The sequence below is a fragment of the Pseudophryne corroboree genome, chromosome 11 (assembly GCF_028390025.1).
Source record: "Pseudophryne corroboree isolate aPseCor3 chromosome 11, aPseCor3.hap2, whole genome shotgun sequence".
Taxonomy (NCBI): Eukaryota; Metazoa; Chordata; class Amphibia; order Anura; family Myobatrachidae; genus Pseudophryne; species Pseudophryne corroboree.
Genome location: NC_086454.1, coordinates 286,064,995 through 286,087,635, shown reverse-complemented (window position 1 = coordinate 286,087,635; position 22,641 = coordinate 286,064,995). Strand labels below are relative to the sequence as shown.

General features: G+C 48.3%; 1 protein-coding gene across 1 annotated transcript in view; it reads right to left on the bottom strand.

The window, feature by feature from the left end:
* Window positions 1-22,641, bottom strand: part of SLC12A3 (solute carrier family 12 member 3) — a 204,324-nt gene that overhangs the window by 158,381 nt on the left and 23,302 nt on the right. Inside the window, exons 5-7 of the mRNA XM_063945407.1 lie at window positions 17,423-17,562; window positions 17,228-17,338; window positions 16,246-16,357 (exon numbers count right to left, since the gene is read on the bottom strand). Coding sequence (XP_063801477.1) covers window positions 16,246-16,357; window positions 17,228-17,338; window positions 17,423-17,562 — 363 coding nt within the window. The remainder of the gene's footprint in view (window positions 1-16,245; window positions 16,358-17,227; window positions 17,339-17,422; window positions 17,563-22,641) is intronic.

Here is a 22,641-nt window from a genome sequence, read left to right as displayed (position 1 = left end):
AATCCATTGAAATGTGGGTCCATGGCTTAGATGGAATAGAGAGTGGATGTAATGGGCCAACAGGAACCCCTCTAGGAGTCTTATTTCGGGCACAGATGTCACATGCCCGAACCCACTGATCCACATCCCTAGCCACCGAGGGCCACCACACCGCCCTAGATAGCAACTCCCGAGTTCTGGCAATACCCGGGTGACCTGCCGACTTCTTGGCATGGAATTCCAGGAACACTCGCTGTCTTAACCTAGGAGGCACAAACAAAAGACCTACCGGAAGGTCTGGAGGAGCCTGCTCCTGTGCTCTAAGGACTAATGACAAGAGGTCCTGGGTAATGCCCACTTTAATACATGATGGGGACACAATGGGCAATGGCTCCTCGGTGGTCTCCTGGATTGGAGCAAAACTCCGCGAGAGCGCATCAGCCTTGATGTTTTTTGACCCAGGGCGATATGTTATCAAAAAATTAAAGCGAGCAAAAAACAAAGCCCATCGTGCCTGCCTGGCATTGAGGCGCTTCGCTGACTCTAAATATGCCAAATTCTTATGGTCGGTGAGAATTGAGACCACAAACTTAGCCCCCTCAAGCCAGTGTCTCCACTCCTCGAGTGCATCCTTAATAGCCAACAATTCCCGGTTACCCACGTCATAATTCATCTCGGCAGGCGAAAATTTACGGGAAAAGTAAGCACAGGGATGAAGGCGATTATCAGACACCCCCATCTGTGAGAGCACTGCCCCAATACCCATCTCAGAGGCATCCACCTCCACCACAAAAGGAAGCTCTGGATCTGGGTGTCACAGCACCTTGGCCGAGACAAATGCCCTTTTGAGACGGGCAAAAGCCGCTTTGGCCTCACAAGACCAGTGAGCAACATCCGCCCCTTTCTTAGTGAGTGCCACCAAGGGCGCCACTATAGACGAAAATCCAGCGATAAATCGTCTATAAAAATTTGCAAAGCCCAGAAAACGCTGAAGCGCCTTCAAATTAGTGGGCTGCACCCAATCCAGGACTGCCTGTACCTTGGAACCCTCCATTTGGAAACCTTCTGGGGAGATAATATATCCTAGAAATGCGATTTGCTGAACTTCAAATTCGCACTTCTCCAGCTTCGCCCCAAGCCGGTGGTCTCTGAGTTTCTGGAGGACTAAGCGTACATGCTTCCGATGTTCCTCCAGGGAATGGGAGAAGATTAGGATGTCATCTAAGTATACAACTAAGAATCTATCCAAATATTCCCTAAGCACATCGTTCATGAAGTCCTGGAAGACTGCCGGGGCATTACAGAGCCCAAAAGGCATCACCAAATATTCATAATGCCCTGAGTGGGTATTAAAGGCAGTCTTCCATTCATCCCCCTCTCTTATTCGGATTAGATTGTACGCACCGCGTAGGTCAATCTTAGAAAAAATGGTGGCAGTACGAAGCTGGTCAAACAAGACCGAAATGAGAGGCAGTGGGTATGAGTTTTTAATCGTGATACGGTTCAATTCCCTGAAGTCGATGCAGGGTCGCAACGAACTGTCCTTTTTACCCACGAAGAAGAACCCCGACCCAACTGGAGACTGTGAAGGTCTGATAAATCCCTTAGCCAAGTTCTCCTGAATGTACTCTGCCATAGCCTGAGTCTCAGGACGTGACAGGGAGTACAACCTGCTCTTGGGAAGCTTAGCATTCGGCAACAAATCATTGGCACAGTCATAGGGGCGATGGGGAGGTAGTACCTCTGCAACTCTTTTGGAGAACACGTCCGCAAAATCTGCATAACATCCTGGCAATCCTGGCAAACTTAGCTGCGAAAGCCTGACTGGAAGGCTCAAGCAACTCCTCAGTCTTGACAGTTTGACCGAGGATCTTCAAGGTCACCGGAATGATAAAAGTCTTCTTGGGAAATTCTGACTTCTGGCCTGACAGGATATTTCCCATCACCCTCAGGCCCTGAAGTTTTCCGGCTTTTCTGGGCATGATACTACCACATGACCTTTATTCCCACAGTACAAACATAACCCCTGCTGTCTCCTCCGCGTCTTCTCACGCGAGGAGAGGCGGGTAGCCCGAATCTGCATAGGCTCCTCGGAAAAATCCTCAGAGTCTGAGGTTCCCTTGGGAAAGAAGGAAACCTCGGTCTCCCTTTCAAGCCTGCGCTCTCTCAGCCGTCTATCCACCCGAATGGATAACTGCATGAGCTGATCCAAGCTATCAGGCAAGGAATATTGTACCAGTTGGTCTTTTAACTGGTTAGAAAGACCTCTTCGGTACTGGTGTCTCAGGGCTGGGTCATTCCACGGGGTATCATGGGCCAACCTCCGAAACTCCATACAATAAACCTCAACTGGCCTTCGCCCTTGCTTAAGGATCGAAATCTGAGCCTCGGCTGAGGCCGTCTTGTCAGGGTCATCATACAACATGCCCAGTGCCGTAAAAGAAGCATCAACACTTTTAAGCGACGGACAGTCAGGCTGCAACCCATATGCCCAGACCTGTGGGTCTCCTTGTAGCAAGGAAATCACTATGCCCACCCGCTGAATCTCCGACCCAGAAGACTGAGGCCTAAGCTGGAAATATAGCTTGCAGCTCTCCTTGAAACAAAAGAACTGCGAGCGATCTCCAGAAAAACGATCCGGGAGATTTACTTTCGGCTCCTTAACCCCTGAAGGTACTGCTGCTGCGGGAGCTCCGCCAGCGGCCTGTGAGGTGTGCATTTTAATGGACAAATCATTAAATTGTCGAGTCAGGACCTGCACCTGATCGACCACCTGTTGCAAAGTATTTTGAGGGGTATGCTCCATATTCCCACAAAATTTCAACAGGAGTATTGGGCTGCTGAATATGTTATGCACACCAGTGCCAGCAGGAATGTACTGGTGTCTGAACGGTGAGGGATGCAAAACAAATGAACTCACAGACAGACTGGGGAATATGACATTACATATACAGAAGGTGATAGGGTAACAAAATACACACAAAGTGAACAGAGAAGCCCAAAGGCTAAGAAACTGGGTGTCTCCCTAGCATTAGGAATGCTCAGATGGAAAGAAGCGAGATGTAGTGATTTAATACGTAGAGAACCCGAAATGCTGTTGCTAAGGGCAACAGCAAAACCCTAAAAGGTTACCAACGGGTGTGGCAGTAAACTCCTTGGTCAGAGATGGAATAATAGACACAAGGAGAGTCTACACAATCCTAGTCCTCACTTGCAGTGCACTGGTTCAGCTTACTGCCACTAAACTGACACCTGAACACCTTGTACAGTGAGAAAGGATTTTGGCAGGCAAGTCTGAGAATACAGCCGCAAACCTGCTAGGTTCACAGAGTAGCAAAAGAACCCCAGCAGGTTAAACGACTGACTCCAGTCTTACTGCTAGGTCTGGATTGGCAGAGTGTAATACCAAATCCCAAGGCCTATTTGCAGTAAGCAACAAATACAAAGTTTACACAGTACTAGCTAGCTTTCAGGAACTGACTAACCAACAAAGATTCAGCAGCATCTGCCTAACCTGAGAAGAGGGTTTATATAGCAGGTGCTGTCCACGCCCCACTCAGACCTCACAGACTGTGAGCACAAAAACCAGCACCGGATCCCCTGCCGTGCACAGAGCCTGTAACCACTGCACAGCAAAAGACCCGAACCGGAGTATCAGCTACGCTCAGGTTACTCCGCTAGCACTTGTCTCCCGGTTGCCATGACGACGTGGCAGCACAGAGCAGGAGACCCTAACACATCTTCAATTTGACTATCAGGAACTGGACTGCGGGTGTTCTTTCCAGCACTTGCAGGGGGCGTGCAAATGGTCAAAGGCGCCACCTCTTCCCGTCCAGTGTTGGGAAGGTCAGGCATCGCAACCGACACAAATGGACTCTCCTTGGGGAGTTGTGATTTAGAAGAACGCACAGTTCTTTGCTGTGCTTTTGCCATCTTAACTCTTTTAAGTTTTCTAGCAGGAGGATGAGTGCTTCCATCCTCATGTGAAGCTGAACCACTAGCGATGAACATAGGCCAGGCCCTCAGCCGTTCCTTGCCACTCCGTGTCGTAAATGGCACATTGGCAAGTTTACGCTTCTCCTCAGACGATTTTGATTTTGATTTAGATTTTTGGGTCATTTTACTGAGCTTTATTTTTTGGGATTTTCAGCACGAGGTGGAAGTGGATCTTGATCTTTCCCTATTTTACCCTCCACAATTTTGTTCTCCATTTTTTAATGTGTGGAATTATATGCCAGTAATATATCAATAGCAATAGCAATGGCCTACTACTATATATACTGCGCACAACTGAAATGCACCACAGGTATGGATGGATAGTATACTTGACGACACAGAGTTAGGTAGAGCAGTGGCCTACTGTACCGTACTGCTATATATTATATATACTGGTGGTCAGCAAACTGTGCAAAACTGAAATGCACCACAGGTATGGATGGATAGTATACTTGACGACACAGAGGTAGGTAGAGCAGTGGCCTACTGTACCGTACTTCTATATATTATATACTGGTGGTCAGCAAACTGTGCAAAACTGAAATGCACCACAGGTATGGATGGGATAGTATACTTGACGACACAGAGGTAGAGCAGTGGACTACTGTACCGTACTGCTATATATATAGTTATACTGGTGGTCAGCAAAATTCTGCACTGTCCTCCTACTACAGGTTGAGTATCCCTTATCCAAAATGCTCGGGACCAGAAGTATTTTGGATATCGGATTTTTCCGTATTTTGGAATAATTGCATGCCATAATGAGATATCATGGCGATGGGACCCAAGTCTAAGCACAGAATGCATTTATGTTTCATATACACCTTATACACACAGCCTGAAGGTAATTTAATACAATATTTTTAATAACTTTGTGTGTAAACAAAGTTTGTGTACATTGAGCCATCAGAAAACAAAGGTTTCACTATCTCACTCTCACTCAAAAAATTCCGTATTTCGGAATATTCCGTATTTCGGAATATTTGGATATGGTATACTCAACCTGTATATACTACAATGCAGCACAGATACGGAGCGTTTTTCAGGCAGAGAATGTATAATACTGGTGGTCACTGGTCAGCAAAACTCTGCACTGTCCTCCTACTATATAATACTGCTGGTCCCCAGTCCCCACTGTCACGATCCGGGTATCTGGACGCCATTACTTACCCTTCAGATGCCTCCTAAGGCTGGCTCAGCGTTCCAGGACCGGATCCCATCTGTTATACTGATATCCACATTCCTGCCTCCTCTCCTGTCACTCTGAGACGCGGTCACCGCGGCGCCATATTACATCCGGAATGGCGTCTCCCGCTGCCTCCGCCGCTGTCCCTGAGTTTCTGCATGCAGAGTGTCAGAGTGGCGAATACGTCAGCCGCGGCCTCCGCTGTGCCCGCGTGGTTTAGATGTGCACTTATCAGTCTGGCGTCTCCTGTGGCCGGCGCCGCCATTGCTGTTTTAATTCCCACATGGATTACAAACCAAACTTCCCTCCAAGTGTCTGCATGGGCGCAGCCATCTTGGATTCTGTCATCTGTTCATTTCCACCAATCTGCTGTCTGCATTGTTAATCTGCATAATTGCCTAGCCAATCCCTTCCTTGCTGCAGGTATAAATATTCTGTGCCTGAGCAAGGAAGGCGTCAGTGCTTTGGTTGTCAAACCTAGTTCCAGTTTGTCTCTCTCCTGTCGTTGTTTTCCAGGTTCCAGTTCCTATCTCCACACTTCCACTAAAGAGATCCGCACCAGCATTCCACCTGCGGTGTAGCCTGACTCTCCTATCCATTTGGATTCATCTGCTTCCAGCTACAGATCCACCTGCTTTCAGCATCCAGCTTCCAGCAGAGGTCAGCTCTTCTTAAAGTGCCGGTACCCTTTTCTGCAGATTATCATTTATCACCGGCATTATTATTTCACCGCTCTCAAGCTCCACACATCATTCCATATTTCATCGCTCTCAAGCTACATTTTATTATTTAACTGGTTCCAGCCAGTATTCACTCCGTGTCAACATCAGTCTGGTTTCAGCCAGTATCCACAGCAGCCGTTTTACCCACAGCAGCCCAGCTTTTCCTGGAACACCAGCTGGTACGATCCTGGGCTATTTCCATTGCTACAGTCGGGCCTGGTAAGGACTTTCCACCTAGAAGATTATTAAGAACTATCTCACACTACCAGAGCCCTGTGGCCCTTGCCACCCTGTAGAACCTAGGAACTGTATTTATCCTCTGCTGATTTTTATGTTTTCTTTTACTGCTGCTGTGTTACGGAGTTTGTCATAAATAAACATCATTGACTTTTACCCTGGTTGTCGTGTTCACGCCTTCGGGCATTTCTTCTACATGTTACTTACATGTCTAGGGGTCTGATACAACCTCCCAGGTTCCGTTACATCTCAGCCCCTACAACTGAGGCTGCCTCCCGTCAGCTCAGGCCCTCAGTTGTGACAGTAAGCACTGACCATATGAATCCAGCCGGAGACCAGGATCAAGCGGCCAGGCCGATGCAAGAACTGGCAGCCCGACTTGAACATCAGGAGGCTGCACAGGGCCACATCATCCGCTGTCTCCAGGATCTCTCTACTCGGCTGGATGGGATTCAGACAACCCTCCGTGGATCAGACGCGTCCGGTGCATCAACCACAGTGACTCCAGCTATAACCCCACCCACCTTACCCATTTCTGCTCCACGTCTTCATCTTCCAACGCCAGCAAAATTTGACGGATCTCCAAGATTCTGCAGGGGATTTCTCAACCAGTGTGAGATTCAGTTTGAGCTACAACCTGGCAATTTTCCCAGTGACCGTACAAAAATTGCCTACATTATCTCTCTTCTCAGTGGCTCAGCCCTTGATTGGGCATCACCGTTATGGGAGAAGTCCGACACCCTGCTATCCTCCTACACTGCATTCGTGTCAACATTCAGGCGTATCTTCGACGAGCCAGGCCGGGTAACTTCAGCTTCATCTGAGATTCTCCGTTTACGCCAGGGATCACGTACTGTAGGACAATATCTTATACAGTTTCAGATCCTGGCATCCGAACTGGCATGGAACGACGAGGCCCTGTATGCTGCATTCTGGCATGGCTTATGTGAGCGTATTAAAGATGAGTTAGCTACCAGAGACTTACCTTCCAAGTTAGATGAGCTAATCTCACTCTGCACGAAAGTTGATTTACGTTTCAGAGAGAGAGCAACTGAGCGTGGAAGATCATCTGCTCCAAAATCTTCTGCTCCTCCTCCTCGCCAACTGTCACCATCTAAAGACGAGCCCATGCAAATTGGCCGTTCCCGTTTAACTCCTGCTGAGCGCCGAAGACGTCTCTCTGAGTCTCTTTGTCTTTACTGTGCAGCTCCGTCTCACACCATCAATGCCTGTCCCGAACGTCCGGGAAAACTCCAAACCCTAGCTCGCCCAGGAGAGGGCCGGCTAGGAGTAATGATCTCCTCTCCATCTCCTCATGATTGTAATCTCCCAGTGTCGCTCCAAATTGCTCAACGTTACCGGAACGTCATTGCCCTCCTTGATTCCGGAGCAGCTGGGAACTTTATTACCGAAGCCTATGTTAAACGGTGGTCCCTACCCACCGAGAGACTTCCTTCGTCCATTTCCTTAACTGCCGTGGATGGCAGCAAGATTTTTGATGTGGTTATTTCTCTAAGGACTCTACCAGTTCGTCTGAGAGTGGGAGTTCTTCATTCTGAATTTATTTCTTTTTTAGTGATTCCAAGAGCCACACATCCTGTGGTCCTGGGCCTTCCATGGCTCCGTCTTCACAATCCATCTATTGATTGGACGACTACGCAGATTCTGGCATGGGGTCCCTCCTGTGCTGAGACATGTTTGTTTAAAGTATTGCCTGTCTGTTCTTCCTCCCCCAGGTCGTCTGATGTTCCACCTCCTCCATATCAAGATTTCACGGATGTGTTCAGTAAAGCCTCTGCTGATATCCTTCCTCCTCATAGAGAATGGGACTGCCCGATTGATCTCGTTCCAGGGAAGGTTCCACCTCGAGGCCGAACTTACCCGTTGTCTCTGCCTGAGACGCATTCCATGGAGGAATACATTAAAGAGAACCTAGCAAAGGGGTTCATTCGACCTTCCTCTTCTCCAGCCGGCGCAGGCTTCTTTTTCGTAAAGAAAAAAGATGGTGGTCTGCGGCCGTGCATTGACTACAGAGGTCTGAACGACATTACCATCAAGAACCGCTATCCACTACCCCTGATTACTGAGCTCTTTGATAGAGTCAGCGGAGCTACCATCTTTACAAAGCTGGACTTGAGAGGTGCATACAATCTCATCCGGATCCGTGAGGGTGACGAGTGGAAGACCGCCTTTAACACCCGTGACGGACATTATGAGTACCTCGTCATGCCCTTCGGATTGAGCAATGCTCCAGCTGTCTTCCAGCATTTTGTCAATGAGATCTTCAGAGACATTTTATACCGTCATGTCGTGGTCTATCTAGATGATATCCTCATTTTTGCCAACAATTTAGAGGAACATCGTTTTTGGGTAAAAAAGGTTCTGTCCCGTCTCCGTGTCAATCATCTCTATTGCAAATTAGAGAAATGCGTCTTTGAAGTCAAGTTCATTCCGTTTCTAGGTTACATTGTGTCCGGTTCCGGACTAGAGATGGATCCTGAGAAACTACAAGCAATCCAGAATTGGCCGATACCCTTAACACTCAAAGGGGTCCAGAGGTTCTTAGGGTTCGCCAATTATTACAGAAAGTTTATACGAGACTTTTCCACCATTGTGGCGCCTATTACTTCTTTAACTAAGAAGGGTGCTAACCCGTCCAAGTGGTCTGAAGAAGCTACGCAAGCTTTTCATCTCTTAAAACAACGGTTCATCTCTGCACCAGTTCTGAAACAGCCCGACATCGACTCTCCTTTCATCTTAGAGGTGGATGCCTCCTCTGTTGGAGTAGGAGCGGTGTTATCTCAGAGGGCTAAAGATGGCCATTTACATCCTTGCAGTTTCTTCTCTCGGAAGTTCTCCCCAGCGGAGCGCAACTATGCCATTGGCGACCAGGAGTTGCTAGCCATCAAGCTCGCTCTAGAGGAGTGGAGATATCTGTTGGAGGGAGCTTCTCATTCAATCACCATACTTACAGACCACAAGAACCTTTTATATCTGAAAGGCGCACAATGTCTCAACCCTCGTCAGGCCAGATGGGCACTTTTCTTTTCCAGGTTCGACTTTAAACTCCAGTTCTGTCCGGGCTCTCAGAATCGCAAGGCCGATGCCCTTTCCCGCTCATGGGAGCAAGAAAATGAGTCAGAGTCTTCAGACAAGCATCCTATTATCAATCCGTTGGCATGCTCCACGGTAGGGATGGACTCTACGCCCCCACTAGGGAAAAGTTTTGTGAAGCCGGTACTGAGGAAGAAGCTCATGCATTGGGCCCATGCTTCCCGTTTTGCCGGACATACAGGTATCCAAAAAACCCTGGAGTTTATCTCTAGGTCCTATTGGTGGCCAACTCTGAGAAAGGACGTCATGGAGTTTATTGCATCTTGCCCAAAGTGTGCCCAACATAAAGTCTCCCGCCAGTCGCCTGCGGGGCAACTGGTTCCACTATCCGTTCCCCGTCGACCATGGACCCATTTGTCGATGGATTTCATTACAGACTTACCCATGTGCAACAAGTTCAATACCATCTGGGTGGTAGTTGACCGGTTCACCAAGATGGCACACTTCATTCCTCTCACCGGTCTTCCGTCAGCTTCCAAGTTGGCTCAAGTGTTCATACAAGAGATCTTCCGACTCCACGGTCTGCCTGAAGAAATTATCTCAGATCGAGGAGTTCAATTCACAGCCAAATTCTGGCGAAGTTTATGTCAAGTCCTCCAAGTCAAACTAAAGTTTTCCACGGCTTACCATCCTCAGACCAATGGTCAAACTGAGAGGGTGAATCAGGACTTGGAGGCCTTCCTCTGCATCTATGTGTCTTCCTCTCAAGATGACTGGGTTCAGTTACTTCCCTGGGCTGAGTTCTGTCATAACAATCAGTATCATTCCTCATCTTCTTCAACACCATTCTTCACCAACTTTGGATTCCACCCTAAAGTCCCTGAATTCCAACCGCTCCCAGCAACTTCTGTTCCAGCAGTGGATATCACCTTGCATCAGTTTGCAAACAACTGGAAGAGTGTACGAGCAGCTCTGCTCAAGGCATCGTTCAGGTATAAGAAGTTTGCGGACAAGAAGCGTAGAGCGGTTCCTGCTCTCAAGGTGGGTGATCTGGTATGGTTATCCACAAAGAATTTGAGGTTAAGAGTCCCCAGTATGAAGTTTGCACCTCGCTACATTGGTCCTTTCAAAATTGAGCAAGTCATCAATCCTGTTGCTTACAGACTTCAGTTACCTCCCTTCTTAAAAATACCCAGGACATTCCATGTTTCCCTGTTGAAACCGCTGATCCTGAATCGGTTTCATTCCTCACTTCCTCCAACTCCGAAAGTCCAAACTAAACGAGGTGTTGAGTATGAAGTGGCCAAGATCCTGGACTCACGTCACCGTTACGGTCAACTACAGTATCTTATTGACTGGAAGGGTTACGGCCCTGAGGAACGCTCATGGACCAATGCTTCTGATGTCCATGCTCCTGCCTTGGTCCGGAGATTCCATTCCAAGTTTCCTCAAAAGCCAAAGAAGTGTCCTGGGGCCACTCCTAAAGGGGGGGGTGCTGTCATGATCCGGGTATCTGGACGCCATTACTTACCCTTCAGATGCCTCCTAAGGCTGGCTCAGCGTTCCAGGACCGGATCCCATCTGTTATACTGATATCCACATTCCTGCCTCCTCTCCTGTCACTCTGAGATGCGGTCACCGCGGCGCCATGTTACATCCGGAATGGCGTCTCCCGCGGCCTCCGCCGCTGTCCCTGAGTTTCTGCATGCAGAGTGTCAGAGTGGCGATTACGTCAGCCGCAGCCTCCGCTGTGCCCGCGTGGTTTAGATGTGCACTTATCAGTCTGGCGTCTCCTGTCTCCTGTGGCCGGCGCCGCCATTGCTGTTTTAATTCCCACATGGATTACAATCCAAACTTCCCTCCAAGTGTCTGCATGGGCGCAGCCATCTTGGATTCTGTCATCTGTTCATTTCCACCAATCTGCTGTCTGCATTGTTAATCTGCATAATTGCCTAGCCAATCCCTTCCTTGCTGCAGGTATAAATATTCTGTGCCTGAGCAAGGAAGGCGTCAGTGCTTTGGTTGTCAAACCTAGTTCCAGTTTGTCTCTCTCCTGTGGTTGTTTTCCAGGTTCCAGTTCCTATCTCCACACTTCCACTAAAGAGATCCGCACCAGCATTCCACCTGCGGTGTAGCCTGACTCTCCTATCCATTTGGATTCATCTGCTTCCAGCTACAGATCCACCTGCTTTCAGCATCCAGCTTCCAGCAGAGGTCAGCTCTTCTTAAAGTGCCGGTACCCTTTTCTGTAGATTATCATTTATCACCGGCATTATTATTTCACCGCTCTCAAGCTCCACACATCATTCCATATTTCATAGCTCTCAAGCTACATTTTATTATTTAACTGGTTCCAGCCAGTATTCACTCCGTGTCAACATCAGTCTGGTTTCAGCCAGTATCCACAGCAGCCGTTTTACCCACAGCAGCCCAGCTTTTCCTGGAACACCAGCTGGTACGATCCTGGGCTATTTCCATTGCTACAGTCGGGCCTGGTAAGGACTTTCCACCTAGAAGATTATTAAGAACTATCTCACACTACCAGAGCCCTGTGGCCCTTGCCACCCTGTAGAACCCAGGAACTGTATTTATCCTCTGCTGATTTTTATGTTTTCTTTTACTGCTGCTGTGTTACGGAGTTTGTCATAAATAAACATCATTGACTTTTACCCTGGTTGTCGTGTTCACGCCTTCGGGCATTTCTTCTACATGTTACTTACATGTCTAGGGGTCTGATACAACCTCCCAGGTTCCGTTACATCTCAGCCCCTACAACTGAGGCTGCCTCCCGTCAGCTCAGGCCCTCAGTTGTGACACCCACAATAAAGCAATTAGCACACTAAGCACAGATATTTGCAGCACACTGAGCACAGATATGGAGCGTTTTTCAGGCAGAGAACGCAGATATTTGCACTTGCAGCACACTGAGCACAGATATTTGCAGCACACTGAGCACAGATATTTGCAGCACACTGAGCACAGATATTTGCAGCACACTGAACATAGAAACTGAGAGGACGCCAGCCACGTCCTCTCACGATCATCTCCAATGCACGAGTGAAAAATGGCGGCGACGCGCGGCTCCTTATATAGAATACGAATCTCGCGTGAATCCGACCGTGGGATGATGACGTTCGGGCGCGCTCGGGTTAACCGAGCAAGGCGGGAGGATCCGAGTCTGCTCGGAACTGTGTAAAAAGAGGTGAAGTTCGGGGGGGTTCGGATTCCGACGAACCGAACCCGCTCATCACTAGTAGTCAGGTTAGCTCCGAGCCCTAACATTCTAGATTAAAGTGCCAAGTTGTTAAGGGGTTGGATAGGGATTGCAGTAACCCAATTGCATAGCGCTATAGGTGGTGCTTAAGCCCACTGCCAATCTGTCACATGGTTGACAAAAATACATTTATTTACAGATATACAACTATAATAAACAACTCTGGTGCTATGGCTCTACTGAGCCCCGTACAATAAAGTTTAAATGTAAATCAGATTGTATAATACCATACCATAATAATAATAATAATAATAATAATAATAATGATAAAAATAATGGCAAAACAAGTACAAGGCTGTCATCTATGGTAAATTCTGTGGCAGTTTGCAAATAAAGAGAGTACCTAAAAAATTATTTTCACTTCCTTTATGGTTGCCTTAAATAAACTTCTGTTGGTTACATTTCCCAAGCCACAGTCAGCTTGATCACACTTTGCCTCCAACATCTCTAGCAACCAAACAACTAGTAATTTGGACCAGTTGTACGCAGGGTCCCTCCAGTTCTGCCCCTGTACTTCTGTTACACTTACTCTGTGTGGCTAGCGTTGCAGGGCACCCCTTTCTCCCCTGCTCACTGATTTGTCCCGTCTGTCCATCACGACAGTGGTATCCGTTAAATGGGAGATGTGGAAAGTTTAGCGTATGACTTATTGGATAGAGAGCAGATTATTTGGGTGGTGATTCCGAGCTGTTCGCTCGTTGCCGATTTTCGCAACGGAGCGATTAAGGCAAAAATGCGCATGCGCTAAGTATTTTAGCACAAAACTTAGTAGATTCACTCACGTCCGAACGAAGAATTTTCATCGTTGAAGTGATCGGAGTGTGATTGACAGGAAGTGGGTGTTTCTGGGCGGAAACTGACCGTTGTCTGGGAGTGTGCGGAAAAACGCAGGCGTGCCAGAATAAAACGCAGGAGTGGCTGGAGAAACGGGGGAGTGGCTGGCCGAACGCAGGGCGTATTTGTGACGTCAAACCAGGAACTAAACGGGCTGAGCTGATCGCAGTGTAGGAGTAGGTCCGGAGCTACTCAGAAACTGCTATGAATTATTTAGTAGCAATTCTGCTAATCTTTCGTTCGCAATTCTGCTAAGCTAAGATACACTCCCAGAGGGTGGCGGCCTAGTGTGTGCAATGCTGCTAAAAGTAGCTAGCGAGCAAACAACTCGGAATGAGGGCCTATATACAGTGCATACGGAAAAGTATTCACAGCGCTTCACTTTTTCCACATTTTGTTATGTTACAGCCTTATTCCAAACTGGAATAAATTAATTTTTTCCCCTAAAAATTCTACACACAATGGGGGTCATTCCGAGTTGATCGCTCACTGGCAACTTTTTGCAGCGCTGCGATCAGGTTAAATCTCGGCAAAACTGCGCATGCGTGTGCACCGCATTGCGCAGACGTGTCATACAGGCACAAAGATGATCAGTGCTGGGCAATGGATTTAACAAAGAATCCATTTGCACAGCCGATCACAAGGTGATTGACAGAAAGAGGGCGTTTGTGGGTGTCAACTGACCATTTTCTGGGAGTGTTTTGAAAAATGCAGGCTGGTGTCTGACTTAAATTCCATGACCAAAAAGACTGAAGTGATCGCAGCGGCTGAGTAAATCCAGAGCTACTTAGAAACTGCAAAAAACTTTTTTGTGCCGTCAGCTGCAAAAGTGTTCACACACTCGCAAAGCTAAAATACACTCCCCCTATAGGCGGCGACTATCTGATCGCAGCGCTGCAAAAAGTTGCTAGAGAGCGATCAACTCAGAATGACCCCAATACCCCATAATGACAACTTGAAAAAAGTGTTTTTGAGATTTTTGCAAATTCATTAAAAATAAAAAACTAATAAATCACATGTACATAAGTATTCACAGCCTTTGCTCAATACTTTGTTGATGCACCTTTGGCAGCAATTACAGCCTCAAGTCTTTTTGAATATTGGCAAACAAGCTTGGCACACCTATCTTTGGGCAGTTTTGCCCATTCCTCTTTGCAGCACCTCTCAAGCTCAATCAGGTTGGATGGGAAGCGTCGGTGCATAGCCATTTTCAGATCTCTCCAAAGATGTTCAATCAGATTAAAGTCTGGGCTCTGGCTGGGCCACTCAAGGACATTCACAGAGTTGTCCTGAAGCCACTCCTTTGATATCTTGGCTGTGTGCTTAGGGTCGTTACCCTGCTGAAAGATGAACCGTCACCCCAGTCTGAGGTCAAGAGTGCTCTGGAGCAGGTTTTCATCCAGGATGTCTCTGTACATTGCTGCATTCATCTTTCCCTTTATCCTGACTAGTCTCCCAGTTCCTGCTGCTGAAAAACATCCCACAGCATGATACTGCCACCACCATGCTTCACTGTAGGGATGGTATTGGCTTGGTGATGAGCGTTGCCTGGTTTCCTCCAAACATGACGCCAGGCATTCACGCCAAAGAGTTCAATCTTTGTCTCAATAGACCAGAGAATTTTGTTTCTCATGGTCTGAGAGTCCTTCAGGTGCATTTTGGCAAACTCCAGGTGGGCTGCCATGTGCTTTTTACTAAGGAGTGGCTTCTGTCTGGCCACTCTACCATACAGGCTTGATTGGTGGATTGCTGCAGAGATGGTTGTCCTTCTGGAAGGTTCTCCTCTCTCCACAGAGGAATGCTGGAGCTCCGACAGGGTTCTTGGTCACCTCCCTGACTAGGGCCCTTCTCCCCCGATCACTCAGTTTAGACGGCCTGCCTGCTCTAGAAAGAGTCCTGGTGGTTCCGAACTTCTTCCATTTACGGATGATGGAGGCCACTGTGCTCATTGGGACCTTCAAAGCAGCAGATATTTTTCTGTTCCCTTCCCCAGATTTGTGCCTCAAGACAATCCTGTCTCGGAGGTCTACAGACAATTCCTTTGATTTCATGCTTGGTTTGTGCTCAGACTTGCACTGTCAAGTGTGTGACCTTGTATAGACAGGTGTGTGCCTTTCCAAATCATGTCCAATCAACTGAATTTATCACAGGTGGACTCCAATTAAGCTGTAGGAACATCACGAGGATGATCAGTGGAAACAGGATGCACCTGAGCTCAATTTTTGAGCTTCATAGCAAAGGCTGTGAATACTTATGTACATGTGATTTCTTAGTTTTTTATTTTTAATAAATTTGCAAAAATCTAAAAAAAAAAACACCTTTTTTCCCATTTTCATTATGGGGTATTGTGTGTAGAATTTGGATGGAAAAATGAATCTATTCCATTTTGGAATAAGGCTGTAATATAACAAAATGTGTAAAAAGTGAAGCGCTGTGAATACTTTCCGTATGCACTGTAGATGGTCTCTATCCACTGCAAGAATAACCCTAAAATCTCAAGAACTCAACACACATCAGACTATTCCCTATTGTACTTAATGACACCCCCATATTAGTAGTCACCTTCCCTGTTCCTGCAGTCATAAGTAAAATTCTTTAAGGTTCAAAGCACGTACTCAATGATGACCTTATATTCCAAGTTCACTACCCAAATCAGCGTAATGCTTGCATCCTACCTGCAAATTACCATTATCATTAGACACTATCCTTTATTATTCATTTCCATGGTAACAACATGACTTCAATAAATTTGCGCTGTCAACCAGACACAAGGCCGGACAAAGGTTAGTGGAGGTCCCTACTAATAAAATTGTAAAAATATATACTATTGATGTTATTATAAAGTATAATGCTGGGTGTTGATGACACCATGGGGCATTGTTAGAACTTTGTCACACTGTCTGTATGTATGTTGTACACCCAAACTGAGATTTCCACAACTGATCATGTGATCTATCACTTACCACGATAGCTGAAGAAGCCTTTAGCTTTTTTCTCATCCGTGGCAGGAATCACTGTCCCAACCAAATAGTTTATGAACGACACCATGATCACAATGAAGAACAGAACCTGAGCCTGAGGAATAGAAATAACAACCATATTGGAGGAAGGTACTGAGAATATTATTACTATGGGTTTTGTTCAGGGTGAAAAGCAAACCAATGTAATAGGTACTAGCAACATTACTACCACATACCAGTGATGTGGTGATGCAATCATTCAGGCAAAGGAGAAAGTAGTTTATTAACACTTCATCACCATAGAACAGAGTTTCCCAAATTCCGCCATTACAGTGCAGGTTTTAAGGCTATCCGTGCTTGAGCACTTAATTAGTACATCAGTCAATTTTATTTAACCATCTGGACTTCAGCATAGCTATCCTCAAAATCTGTAAGGAGGGAGTTTGGGAACTCTGCCGTAAAAGTTAATGATATTTACCAGAGGGTCTGTGTAGTTTTATGTATGTCTGCACACAGACATTTCCTGTGCTGTAACATTGCTAATGAAAATGATTTTCAAAAAGTTGGAGATCAATGTCTAATATAATTCTATTATTGTCGGTAACTGAATGTTTATGCCATTGTGACCTTTGTAGACACCTGTTTCGGTCTTTTTTTCAGTCCACCAGTATAAAATAGCTTGCTTACATGTAAGATTGAATTCATATGCTATTTGGAGTAGAAGGGAAGTGCTTGCAAGGGCTGGAAAGACATGTTGAGACTTTTAGTACCCCAAGCAGGACCTCCGAGACTTTGGGCAGGCTTGGATGCTGGTAGGTGCATGGCCGCTGTAGAATGCACAGCTGGGTCCCCTCGTATACATATCTACTATCTATGTGCGGTCAGGGGTCATGATCATGTTTCCCCTGCAGTGCCAGGCCCCCACAGAATCCTATAACAGAGACATTGGACAACACTTAATGGACATTCAGTGCTTCTACTGTACCTTTGCTTCCCACTCCATGCCAGCTAGTGAGATTCCTAACAGGACAAACACAGTTATGATGCCAATAATTCTGATGTCATTGATTGGATCCACAATGGTTGAGTCGAAATCCTAAATGTGTAAAATTGTCAGTTATTTATTGCAGAACACAGCTCTTGCTTCTAGGTTTTTATCATCACAGACACACTGCCTTACCCGCAGTAGATCGCGGACGGTCTCCGCAAATCCAACAGTATGCATAGCAACTGCCACAGCATTCGCAAATGCAAATATCATCCCGATGGAACCTCCAAGCTCAGGACCAAGACTTCTAGAGATGAGGAAATAGGTCCCACCTACAGTGCACAAAAGTATACATTGGGTTTAGAACACACTGTTTACAGTTTAGGGGTCTATTCATGAAACAGTGAAAAGTGTGGAGAAGTGAAATGCATTCTATAAATTTATATGTATAGTAGCAGCTGATTGGTTGGGATGGGCAACGTCTCCACTGGCTCACTTATACACACTTTTCACTGCTTCATGAATAGACCCCTTAGTGTGAAATTTTGCACGTTTCTGCTATGTTACAGAGCGATCTGCGGTATCACAAACTGACATCTGGGGATGTTCCAAGTTACTTCTAAATCCATTTCTTAACAAAACCAGAAAGTTTAGGTGCTTATAAAACCCAATAAAATCAGACAAATGTCTAATTAATAATTCAAGCAGCACTATAAATCCAGCTATGTCTGTGTTAACACAAGTTAGTTGTAACAGGGAGGTGCTAAACCTTCAGTTATCAATAAGATTTCATCAAAAATTGTAGAGAAAGTGACTAATTGCACTACAAAGAAGTACCAGGTGCATGTACCGTTGAAGACACATGTATAGTTTGAATTATACTTTTAAGTTGTATACTATATCTATAGACCAGAATAAAAGTAATTTACATAAAAGAATACTGCAGTTTCAATAAAAAGTTTATATATATATATCTCCTATATATTTGGCTACATCTGTGACTCTGTGCCTGGCCGTAACGCTGGGTGGAGTCACAGCGGTGGGCGGAGTCAGCAAGTCTCTGCTCCTGCTGCCTGTCCATCTCTCCCCTCCCCCCACCCATCAGCAGCTCTGAATCCCCGGCCGCGGCGCCGGGCCAACAACAACGGCTGATGCCGCCCCCGGCATAGACATTAGGAGGGACGGGTGGCGCAGGAGAAGGCTTTCATAGCCCTCCCTGCCCCACGTACACAGACCCACCGCCTCCTCCGCACACATCCAGCTGTCCGCTCTCCTGCTGTGACAGGAGGCGAGTGCTGCAGTGACGTCATCTCCTGCAGCACTCGCCTCCTGTCACACAGAAGAGCCGCCACACACACTCCAGTCTCCGGGGGCTGCCAGCATCTACAGGCTAGCTGGAAACACCCACGGAGCGAGAGAAAACATACCCGCGAGGCCACGCCCCTTTCACAACAGGCCACGACCCCTTTTCGGCCGCCGGGGGGTGAGAGATGTGTGTAACAGTAATACTGACACGGTGATGCCTCTGGACACTACTGTTTACCAGCCTGCAGCAGCCGCCCACAGCCTCAACGGTGAGTCCCTCCGGCCATCCTACCCACTGTATCTATGTGTGGGCGCCACTTTACACAAGTCTCCTCTTCTGGTGCCCTCCCCCTCCACTACTTTCCCCCTCTCTTCATCAGCTTCCTCACTGGGGACCCTCCCTGCCGCCCCGCGTCTCTATATCCCCTCCCTACCTCCCCGTGTCTCTCTATCCCCTCCCTACCGCCCCGCGTCTTTCTATCCCCTCCCTACCGCCCCGCGTCTCTGTATCCCCTCCCTACCGCCCCGCGTCTCTCTATCCCCTCCCAGCCGCCCCGCCTCTCTGTATCCCCTCCCTACCGCCTGGGTCTATTTATCCCCTCCCAGCCGCCCCGCCTCTCTGTATCTACCTGCTGCCCCGCGTTTCTGTATCCCCTCCCTAACACCCTGCATCTCTGTATCCCCTCCCTACCACCCCACGTCTCTCTATCCCCTCCCTATCGCCCCGCGTCTCTGTATCTCCTCCCTACCACCCACGTCTGTCTGTATCCCCTCCTCCCTACGCCTCTGTATCCCCACCCTACCACCCCACGTCTCTCTAACCCCTCCCTACCGCCCGCGTCTCTCTATCCCCTCCCTACCGCCCACGTCTCTCTATCCCCTCCCTGCCACCCTGCATCTCTCTATCCCCTCCCTACCGCCCCGCGTCTCTCTATCCCCTCCCTACCGCCCTGCGTCTCTCTATCCCCTCCCAGCCGCCCCACCTCTCTATCCCCTCCCTACCACTCTGCGTTTCCCTATCCCCTCCCTACCGCCCTGCGTCTCTCTATCCCCTCCCTACCGCCCTGCATCTCTCTATCCCCTCCCTACCGCCCCGCGTCTCTCTATCCCCTCCCAGCCGCCCCGCCTCTCTGTATCCTCTACCTGCTGCCCCGGGTCTCTGTATCCCCTCCCCAACACCCTGCATCTCTGTATCCCCTCCCTGCCACCCTGCGTCTCTCTATCCCCTCCCAGCCGCCCCGCCTCTCTGTCTCCTCTACTTGCTGCCCCGCGTCTCTGTATCCCCTCCCTAACACCCTGCATCTCTGTATCCCCTCCCTACCGCCCCGCGTCTCTCTATCCCCTCCCTACCGCCCTGCGTCTCTCTATCCCCTCCCTACCGTCCCACGTCTCTGTATCCCCTCCTCCCTACGCCTCTGTATCCCCACCCTACCACCCCACTTCTCTCTATCCCCTCCCTACCGCCCTGCGTCTCTCTATCCCCTCCCTACCGCCCTGCGTCTCTCTATCCCCTCCCTGCCGCCCTGCGTCTCTCTATCCCCTCCCTACCGCTCCCCTTCTCTCTATCCCCTCCCTACCGACCCGCGTCTCTCTATCCCCTCCCTACCGCCCCGCGTCTGTTTCCCCTCCCTACCGCCCTGCGTTTCTGTATCCCCTCCCTACCGCCCTGCGTCTCTCTATCCCCTCCCTACCGCCCTGCGTCTCTGTGTGCCCTCCCTACCGCCCTGTATCTCTGTATCCCCTCCCTACCGCTCTGCGTCTCTGTATCCCCTCCCTACCGCCCTGCGTCTCAGTATCCCCTCCCTACCGCTCTGCGTCTCTGTATCCCCTCCCTAACGCCCTGTGTCTCTGTATCCCCTCCCTACCGCTCTGCGTCTCTGTATCCCCTCCCTACCGCCCTGTGTCTCTGTATCCCCTCCCTACCGCTCTGCGTTTCTGTATCACCTCCCTACCGCCCTGTGTCTCTGTATCCCCTCCCTACCGCTCTGCGTCTCTGTATCACCTCCCTACCGCTCTGCGTTTCTGTATCCCCTCCCTACGGCCCTGCGTTTCTGTATCCCCTCCCTACCGCCCCGCGTCTCTGGATCCCCTCCCTACCCCCCTGTATCCCATACACGGTCCATACCACTGGCTCCTTGATACCTCCCTGACAAACCCTCACCAGGAGGACAGGAGCCATAACCCCCTGCGGTGCCCCCCATAGTTACCGGTATATCAGTGATGCTCCGCTCTGCCGCCTCCTCCCTATCCCTCACACAGCAAGCGCAGGGCGCAAGCCCAGCACCGAGCACATGACCGCGCTGTCCATGCCCATTGGCCCTGGTACCAGCCATCGCCCCCTCCTCCTACTGCACCTGAGGGGGGCGCGCACATAGCGCATGCAGAGGGGACTGGTGCACCTGCGGCCGCGTGGAGACCTTGCGTGCGCAACATGTCCGTGTTGCTACACCTGAAGGATGGTACGGTGTAGAGAGAGGACACAGCTGCCCCTGCTCCGCATTGTACCAGCACTCCCCTCTGTGTCTAATGACACCATATACCTCTTCATGCGGGTATGTCTATATCACATACATCCTTATCCGTGTCCTATATATTGTTACAAATAAAATGACATAGGTATAGGTCCCGTACCCCTTCCCCCCACACCTGCCTCCACCTCCCCCTCCACTCGCAGCATCTACATACTCCCTGCCTCATCCGCGGTCCCCCCCCGCACCCGCTACATTCTGTACATCGTGCTCTGCAGGCACTGTTCACGCCGTCGCAAGGGGATACGCCCCCTTCACCATTGGAAGCACTTTCGTCGTGCAATATTTAACCACTAACAAACCTAGGAATGCAGGTAATACTCATACAAATATTGAACCGCAGCAAGGCGTGCAGGGGTTAAGGGGGCGTAGCCCCTTTCGACGGTGTGAAGAGCGCCCGTAGGGCGCGATGAAGCACCTATTATATATATATAAACACAGATGGAGCCACGATTATCTTGGCTTCTATGCTGCGCCTAGGCACAACATGCTTTATTAGGATATGCCTTTCTTTCATCTATTGTTCTCGGCTGCAATACAATACAGAGAGAACAATACAGCAGGGGATTAAGTCATTACAACAGGGGATTAAGTCCGACTGCCTTGCTCGATTAATCCTATTAAAGGCCAAGATAAAGATTGCTCTATCTGTATATATATTCATAAATAAATATATATATATATATATATATATATATAGTACTCCAAGAAGAAAACGGCACTGGACGCAATGTATATGAAAATAAGGTGTATTGCAAGTATATATATATATATATATATATATATATATATATATTAGCTCAATACCCATGCATCACTACTGGATGAGGATGGTAAATTAGAATGATAGTTGTTCGTTAATTGACGTTGGTTGGAGATCTAGTATATAGGCATATCTTGCTTCCCTGACGCACTTTGTGTAGTGGCCGGACCGCTTTTTGGTCCCCCTAGGAACCCTGCTCTTCCCACTATACAACTCTCAGTCTGTGGCTTCTTGCTGCCTCCATTCCCTTCCTCACATCATGTCAGTGCCCTTGTGAAATATTCGATTTATTTACAGTTTCTTATATAGCACAGCACATTATGCATCTCCTGATATAGTCTGTGCTGCTGGGGAACCCTGCTACTTACACTATATAACTGTCAGTGTGTGGGTTCATGCTACTTCCATTCCCCTCCTGACATCATGTCACTGCCCTTATCACATGCAGCCCTGTCCTGCCTGACATATCATGCATCTCCTAATATACTCTGTGCTGATGGGGACCCTGCTCCTCCCACAATATAACTCAGCATGTGGCTTCCTGCTACCTCCATTCCCCTCCTCACATCATGTCACTGCCACTGTCACATTAAGCCCTGTCATCACTGACCTATCATGCATGTCCTGATATAGTCTGTGCTGCTGGCCCACCCCTAGGGGTGCTAGGGGTGTGTTACCCCCACAGTGTTTGTTACCAGATTGTAAGTCATATGTGTACCAAGTTTGGTGCAAATTGCACCAGGCATTCCAGAGTTATGATGTCTGCTGAAATACTATGTGCTGCTGCCTCACCCCTATGGGTGCTAGAGGTGTCT